The sequence below is a fragment of the Capsicum annuum genome, chromosome 11 (assembly GCF_002878395.1).
Source record: "Capsicum annuum cultivar UCD-10X-F1 chromosome 11, UCD10Xv1.1, whole genome shotgun sequence".
NCBI lineage: Eukaryota > Viridiplantae > Streptophyta > Magnoliopsida > Solanales > Solanaceae > Capsicum > Capsicum annuum.
The window spans coordinates 43705093-43713846 of NC_061121.1; the positions used below are offsets into that span (position 1 = coordinate 43705093).

Below are 8754 nucleotides of genomic sequence, written 5' to 3' on the forward strand. Positions count from 1 at the left end.
ATTCATTGTACCCCATTGTCAATACTAATGTTCAAGTGACAACTCTATAGCTTGTCATTCAAAGACAGGCAAACTGATCTAAAATTGAGTATGAGTTCTGAAATTCTGAAAAATACAATTTACAAAATCTGTTCAATGTGTTACTAAAACTCTAGCTCCACCCCTGCTTGTCAAGTGTAACTTGAGGTACAAAAACCTCAAACATAGAAGTGCACAATGAATCCAAATTTTTGTAATAAGATTTGTGTCCTGTGGTTTCTTGATTAGTTATTGGTTCCTTACCACTTATTCCGTTTCATTTTATGCATTGTTTACTTTTTCTCTCGAGGATGTATCTTCATGTAAATTTAAAGTTATAACTCCCCCCTCATTCTATTAAGAGTTAATACATAAATCATCCTAAACTTGACATCAAATTATAATTTTGATCTTAAATTTTGACAGTGCACAAATAGGACCTTTAACTATTCAAAACTGCACAAATATGACCTCCAATCCTACGTGGCAAAACGCGTGTTCAACACGCAAAACTAGGCGTGTCCAGCTTAAAATCTAAGGGCATAATACATAAATATGACCTTAAACTTTGACAGTATACAAATATGACCTTTAACTATTCAAAACTGTACAAATATGACCTTTAAATGACTCTTCGCTATTATTTTTTCATTATTTTCGGCTCAAAAATGAAAATGACATCTAATTTCTTTTGTCATTGCGGAAAAAAGAAATATTGAAGATTTATTAATTAGGCGGGTCAGCCTCATATGAAAAAATCGAGCGGGTATGTATATATATTATAAAGCAGAGGACGAATTTAAGTTATATAATATATCTAAATATTATTTGTTTAAATATTAAATTAAAGATGAAACTATACTAATAATAAAAAAAAATTATAGTTTTAATAAAACGTTATTAAATTAATGTTATTAAGGATAGTAGTAGTAGTATATTAAATTAACGTAATTAAAATGTTATTAAATTAACGTTATTAAAACATTATTAAATTAACGAGGGACGGACCTACATGGTTGTCATGGGGTTCACCCGAACCCCCTCAGTAAAAAAATTATGTTGTATATATATAAGATAGAAAATGTATATTTATGTACGTATATTAATGTTGAACCACATGAAACAAGACACTTAGATAGCCCAGTGGTGTTATTTGCTCTTCTTGGATGCTTCTTTCACCCTACTATGCGGGTTCGATCCCTGCTAGTGGCTTAATAATAATAATAATAATAATAATAAAACGACTTCATTTTAACACAAAAAGCAAAACTTTGACAGTGCACAAATATGACCTTTAACTATTCAAAACTGCATAAATATGACCTCTCTCCAAGTCAGCCCAAAATCGGAGATCATATTTGTTCAGATTTCGAATAGTTAAAGGTCTTATTTGTGGACTATCAAAGTTTAAGGTCAAAATTATAATTTGGTGTAAGTTTAGGGTTATTTTTTAAAGATAAAGAAAACACAATTACTAAATCAAGATAGTACTATATAAGAAATCAACTACATCCATGTCCAAAGGTTCCACTATAATTGAACAACATTACAGTGTATATCGAGGGAAGAAGTGTTCCTAAGGACTTTCGAAAAGCTTCATAAGAATACCAAGTTGCTCAGTTTTTAGAGTCGCTATCTAACGAGACATGGAACAGAGAAGTAAATGAAAACAATAAAAAAAAGGCAAGATCATCTGGTATAATTTATGGATCCATCAAGACTAAAGATACGCCGAGGAGCCTCCTCTCAAGGACCCTGCTCGATCAAAAATTTCTAGCGGTGAAATCTTTGCATAACCGTGGATTTTGTATTCATAAGATGTTGGTCTTCCTGATCCATACGAGTTCAAATGGTCAGACAACATCTTCCGTGGCATCTCATTGCGAGGACGTGGAGTTGGTATCACCAAGAGTCCAATATTGTTTGACAGCAACCAGTATTTTCTCGGGAACAAGGGGACCGTCCTCATGATCCATCAATTTGAGGTTCCACCTCATGCCTCCAATTATCTTCCTCACCTTGATCAGTACATCTACATTGTCTCTAAGAATGACAGCTCCTTCTGGACGCAAAATACGGTCCATCTCTAAGAGAATGTCCTCAAATTCACACCTATACAATAAGAAAGCAGTCAATACAAGTTGGCATTACTATTTCAACAAGAATGCAATTACGAATAACAGCATATGAAATCACATATGCAAAAAGGAAAAATGACAGTGGATTTCGCGCACAAAAACTTCTGCTAATACTTCAAATATCAGTCGTTATACCATACTCGATCTTGAGATGGTTACTACCCTAAAATTTTAAGTGGCTGATCATTAACTATCGGTATATATTTACTCAAGCTACCTTCGCTTTTATTGTATCCCAATTAATTAGACCCTTTTATTTAAACGGCAAAGTTTCCCTAGTCCAAGTATTTGAACCTGAGTAAAATAATTTCTATTGTTTTAATATTATTCTCATCAAATTAACCTTCACAAATGCAACTTTGTCTTCACACCTACACCCTCTAACACGATGACGAAGACCTCCTAAGACTTTATCTGCTTGGTCAGAAGGGTTCATCAGAATAGGGAGTTTGTTGTGAAAGACTACAGGAACACGTACTAACCAAGACACAAGTCGCAAAACCTGGCAATCACAGAAATGAAAATGCAGTAACTAGGTATGTGTATTGGTCATTTTGTCTGTCAAAAGGCACAGTATTCTACAAGTTGTTTACCAGATTTGCTAACCCTATAGAGTGCAACAAAAATTGGGAATCAAAGTCAGCAATAACAATGTAACTTGAGGATGATTTGTCTAAACTACCCTATGGACCACCAGCTTGTTCCTTTACTTATAAACGAGACAATTTTTAGTTGTTTCATGTGCTTCAGGAGGAAAAGAGAATTTGTGCGTAGAAAAAATTAAGTCGCGTTAATTAAGTAACCAACTAGGCAATGCCAACAATAAGACCTTCATAAAGGCGCTGCTAAGTAGCCAACTAGGCAAGGCCAACTAGACAGTGCTATTAGGCTTTCTATGTCAATGAAGAACATGCTAAGAAGTTAATTAGCTATATAAATAAAATAATGGAGATTAAAATACTTACTTGTTCTTGTATAAACTGAAAAGGCCATTAGCATGAATGAGATCATATGTCCTTGGGTATGTAGAAAATGCTTCACACCTGAATCAGAAGATAACTATATGGTTAGAAAGAAAGCTTTCTTTCACACAAGGAAGATAAATAAAATAGAATAAACTAAAACATAACACTAGTATCTTCCTTGTAAAAAAAATAAAGACAAATCTGATACAGGCTGCTTTCTCAAATAGCATACTGCATAATCTTGACATCCCTTTTGCCAATTCATTCAATAAATCAGGAATTTTTTTCTGATAGAAACAAATGAGAAAATTACTTTGATATATATGAATCTTTGGTGCATTTGTGAAACACTTTTACGGAATCATAAGAGATGATTTCATCATAAATGAAATGCAGTAGTCGTCTATTTGGACTTATTTAGACATTTTACATGGGTGGAAGTCTTGATTCTTAGCTCAGCATGTAAACAAGACAGATTGAACCAGGGGAAAAAAAAGAGTTCCTATCATGGTCCTTTGCCGGCTAAATCAAAAGTCTAAAAAGGAAAAACTGCAAGATTAACACTGAGTAGTCTACTACTATCTGAAATTGCATGACAAGAGTAAACACAGAGTGAATTGCTAAAAAGTTAGACCATGAGGGAGACAATGAGAATAATTTCAGACCATGAGGGAGACAATGAGAATAATTTCTAAAAAGTTAGATTATGAGGGAGCCAGCGAGAACTACAAATCATCTCAATATCAGTCAAATAGATCATTCTTCCACCCTAGTTGTACGTACCAGTCATGATAGATGCCAATCAGTCCCCGTTCATATATAACTCCCAGAGTATTCTTCTCAGCTATTGTTGGCATAACATTCATAACCCAAAACTTGGGAGAGTGCAGTGCTGCTGCAAAACCTCCTAGTCCAGCATTCATGTCCATAATGTTGCGGTACCTTCCCGTGTCTAGGAATTTGTTGATCTTCTTATAAGCACTAACGTGTTTCTTCCATTTCTTGTTGTCTTCCTGATATTCCTCAACAGACACTCCAGAAACTTTTCCATTAGCAATTCTTGGGGGAACAGCATAAAGTCTCTCAGGGAATGGCTTTAGACTCTCATCTTCACCATTACCATTGTTAGGTGTTATGCATGTTTCCATTTTGTTGTACCTGAACCAAAAAGGTAAAAATAATGGATTAGCAATGAGCTTGATTTTCAATATTGAATCTATATGAACACAACCAAGACCAATGAAGCTGCCACAGGGAAAACACATTACTCATGCATTTCAATATACAACTGGTTTCAGAGTTGTATCACTCACTACAAAATAGTGAAGTATTTGAAACACAACATCAATGCTACTGTTACATTCAGCACAAAGAGGCATTTATAAATAAAATGTGAATTACTTTAAGTTCTCTGGAGAGAATAGGAGAACAGATTAAAGTGCAAAGTTTTTTTTTATAACGAGAATTACGGAAAGTTTTTTTTTATAACGAGAATTACGGAACAAGTTATTTAAATAGCTTCTAAGTACACAGAGGAACACCAATGACGGTCAAAACAGGATGCAACTAGATATAAAGGACAATCTTACTTTTAACTTACAGCTTAAATCATTAAAGAAAATCTTGAACTGATGGTGACATGTCTAGACTCTAGTGTTATGCAAGAACTTCAGTCTGTCTTTTTACTTTTACCTTTTTTGGCAAGGGACCTGGCTTGGAGAGTTGAGATAAGCTGTAACATGCACTAAGCCACTTGCATAACAAAGTGCGCTTAGGAAGATACAATGTGATATTTATCTTATCAGATTATGGCAAATGGATAGTCCTAAATACTTAGTGAATTTCCTGCCACCTAGACAATTTAAATCCACATACTGAACCCTCTTGACATGCTATTCATTCATAAGAAATAAGTTTCTCAAGTTCAAGTAATTCTAACTGATGACATGATCTAATTTATTTCAAAAGCGCCTCAAGGGGAAACCTATTTCACATTAGAATAGAACTGTCACACATGGGAAGCATGAGAAGATCTGAGAACTTCCAACACATATAATTGAACTATTAAGTAGGATGACATACCAGACACTATCTGAATCAGAAGATTTACAAACTTTGGCTGCAGAACTTTCTTGTGCAGAACGGCATGAGTCAGAATCCTTTCTTTTCTGCCAAATAGCAGTCTCACCCTTCTCAGATATCTTCTCCCAGCAAAGAAGTTTAGCAGCCTCTTCAATCTTCCTCTGTTCTTCCTCAAGCTCCTCCTTGGGGCGTTGCCAGGCCTTATAATTGGTTTTCCAGTTGATAGGAGGTCCAGAAAGCACCCAGTAGCCTCCAGGTCTAAGAACTCGATCAACTTCCATCATGAGGATTCCATCTACATGACAAATGACCAATTCGTGCAATTACAAAAACATTATCACAAAGTAATAATTAGCTAAAACATCCAGACAAACAAGTAATAATTAGCCAAAACATACAGAGAAACAAGCAAAATTTCTCCCTAATTCTAAAAATTTAACCATGTTTCTGGATATCAACATGAGATGCATACCAGCAGCTCCCCATGGGATTAGACAACGAGAACAATGGGCCATATCAAAGGCTTTAGATGGATATGGCATTTTGATGGTTCCTAGTACACCAATAACAGCAGGTACACCCCTTTCCAGAGCAAACTGAACCTGAGCTTCATGTGAGTCCCTTGGGGCAAATGACATTGCTATGACATTCCTTTTCCAAAGATAAGCACCCCAACTTGCAACCTAGCACATTTTTGAGAAACTCTTAGCCACAACAGCAACAGAATAACAAATACTTTCCATGTGGCCAAAGACAAAGAGATATATGTTAAGTGAACAAATAAGTTCACAAAGAAGGAAACATAGTGAACAAATAAGTTCACAAAGCAGGAAACATACCCCACAACCAGTGTCCAAAGCAGTCCGAACTGTCCCGTTTTCGATAGGGACAACTGAAGCAAGCTGATCAATATACTTATCTGCTCCTTGAGGAAACTGTGTCCCTCCTCCTGGGAACCTGAACACATTACCTTCATACTGAACCCAGTTCTGAATGGCCTTCTCAACTGTCAAGCTCTTATATGGAGCATTCGCATAGGGAACATAATCCCGACTTTTTGGCCATGGAAACGGGGTAACATATCCCTTAGGTGCGGGAATAAGGCAGTGTAACTTCTCTTCTTGAGGTGGACAATGCCTTTCCCGGTAGTTCATATTTTCCCTTGGGAAAGTCATAGCACGCTTTTGATCTTGACATGGTGTATAATCGGTGTACTGAGGATCACATGGCTTGAGTTCCTCGGCTTCTTCCGACTCATCAGTACCGCCTGCTTCGCCGGCATGACGAGTTTCAAAATTGAGATTTGGTAGTATATCGCAATTCTCATCAGCAGTCTTGGTGACTGCCAGAGCTATACTATCTCCTTTCCCGAAACCACTTCTTTGCCATGCTCCAAGTAAATAGAAGAAACAGCATAGACCAGCTACTATAAATATTGATACAGAAGTCCTAGTCCTATTATCTCCCGAGTTTTTGCCCGCCATTGCAACCCTGAAATAATATCAGTACCTCGTTAGGATTGAAAAGGAAATACAATGCAGGCGCACATTTTCCTTCAAGTCAATAAAGATGCAAGGAAATAAATAAATCACTAATTGCATGTAGCATGGCCTTCCATAATCTAGAGTAACAAAAAGAAAAGCTTGTAGCTAAATCAGAGTGCATGTAGCATGGCCTTAAATAATCTAGAGTAACAAAAAGAAAAGCTTGCAGCTAAATCAGAGTGTGATAAACTGTTACTGAGGTCTCAAGATCATATATTTTTCTATACATAAGCTTATTTCATACATGAACTCCAAGATTCCTCCTCACACCACTCTCAGAATGTAAGGCTCTCTCCATGACAACCATTTCACGCCAAATTCAATCTAAAAATTAGCTGAAATCAACTAAATCAAAATGTAGCGTGAGATCTGATGAAGCTTGCGTTCCCCCGAGTCAGGGGTAAGATGGGAACACTCAAATAACTGCAGATCCAGCACTATATGAAACCAGCATAACTTTTAAGCACTCAGAAGCTAAGTTGTGCAGATTCTTCACTTCCGATGCTGCATCCGTGTCATATTCTCCAAAAATAAACTAATTTTGGAGAATCCAACACGCACCCGTTGACATTTTTGAAGAATCCGAGCAACACAACTCAGAAGTCCCTTCTGAGACATCCCACAAAATTGGATCTTTTAAGCATTCAGAACTCTACAAGGATCAATATCAGATCTTTTACAAGTTCAAGAATTATGCGCTACATAATACTAACAGTCTAATGATTAAACCAAACACTCAAATAACATATCATCACTCCAACATAATGACTAAATTGCTCAGACTCTCAAGAATGTTGCAGCACCCGTGCCGGATCCTCCAAAAATGCACTATTTTTGAAGGATCCAACATGCACCCAAGACCTTTTTAAAGAGCCCGAGCAACATAGCATAATAAAACAAAAACATTAACAAACACAATGCATTACAAAATAAGAAACTTGAAGCCAATAATTAAATCCCTTAATAAATATTCAACAACACAAGTTACATTAAACTCAGCTAATCTAATCAATGATCAATATTACCTAACAAAGAAAAAGACACCAGATTTAAAACATAAATGAGCTCAAACAGCTTTCCAAACAAACCCCACCTGTCAAATGAATCAACCAAAACAAATCACAAATTTCCAATGATTAAATAAACAGATCACTTCACAGCTAACAGATGATTAATAAAATCCACATACCAATGGCATGAAAAGATTCCAACAATTCCTTAAATGATCTTCCCAACTCTTCTTTCAAGACAAAATGGGTTATTGGTTATGGGGTATTGGGGTCCACCAGTCCCTAAATATACCAAAATATCAACCAACGAACAAATTTAACAAAACCCCACGTCAAAAAAACACAAATTTTCACAGAAAAATCCTTTCTTGATCCCTATATCACTCAAAAAATATTAATCAAGAAACAAATTTAGCACAACCCCACTTCAAAAAACACAAATTTTTCACATAAAAATTATTTCTTGATCAAAAATATTAACCAAGGATCAAATTTAACGGAAACCCCACTTCAAAAAACCCAACTTTGATTCATAAAAATTGTTTCTTGATTACTCAAAAGACAGAAAGTGAAAATTCGGATTCTTTAACAATGTCTTTGTTTGGTTGTTTTCTGTCTGTTCAATCATACTACGTAGTATTACGCGTTTGATATTTTTAGTATAAATAAAAATGGAAAGTGCGCACCAATTAGATCCCAGATCTATATAGGTGCCCCACATGCGGATTGATTGGAAGAAAATTAAATATGTGGGACCCATCTTGCATGTAATATTAGTATACAGTAGTAAAAGTATATAAGATGTAGCAAGGAGAAGGGAGGACCTTTTGCCGATGCTATTTTGGTTTGAAGAGACAAAAAAGGTGAAAACTATTGGTAGTAAATGATAATGTGAATTTAGTAATTTGTTATAGGAAAAATTACATAAAGTAGTATATTTAAAATTATAATTATAATAAATAGCGATATTTTTGTAAAATTACAGTTTAGAGTAAGA

At 35.5% G+C, this 8754-nt stretch overlaps 1 protein-coding gene across 3 annotated transcripts; it reads right to left on the minus strand.

Moving 5' to 3' along the window:
• Positions 1–1529: 1529 nt before the first annotated feature.
• LOC107847538 (probable methyltransferase PMT2) lies at positions 1530–8425 on the minus strand. 3 transcript variants are annotated; one of them, XM_016691847.2, is made up of 8 exons: positions 7937–8425; positions 7773–7840; positions 6043–6694; positions 5676–5886; positions 5204–5498; positions 3905–4279; positions 3122–3199; positions 1530–2130 (listed from the first exon to the last, which is right to left on the minus strand). In XM_016691847.2, exons 3-8 carry the CDS (start codon positions 6685–6687, stop codon positions 1896–1898), a joined length of 1839 nt encoding a protein of 612 aa, XP_016547333.2. In that variant the 5' UTR covers positions 6688–6694; positions 7773–7840; positions 7937–8425; the 3' UTR covers positions 1530–1895. The 3 variants fall into 3 exon arrangements, with proteins under 3 accessions (XP_016547333.2, XP_016547335.2, XP_016547332.2); XM_016691849.2 differs by lacking the exon at positions 7773–7840 and having other exon boundaries at positions 7841–8425; XM_016691846.2 differs by lacking the exons at positions 7773–7840; positions 7937–8425 and adding an exon at positions 6992–7652.
• Positions 8426–8754: the final 329 nt, after the last annotated feature.

Coding starts and splice junctions, on each gene's coding strand:
- LOC107847538 (XM_016691846.2), bottom strand. Junction 5,887..6,042: donor CTTTGGACACTGGTTGTGGG/GTATGTTTCCTG, acceptor AAAATGTGCTAG/GTTGCAAGTTGGGGTGCTTA. Junction 4,280..5,203: donor TCTGATTCAGATAGTGTCTG/GTATGTCATCCT, acceptor TTTTTGGTTCAG/GTACAACAAAATGGAAACAT.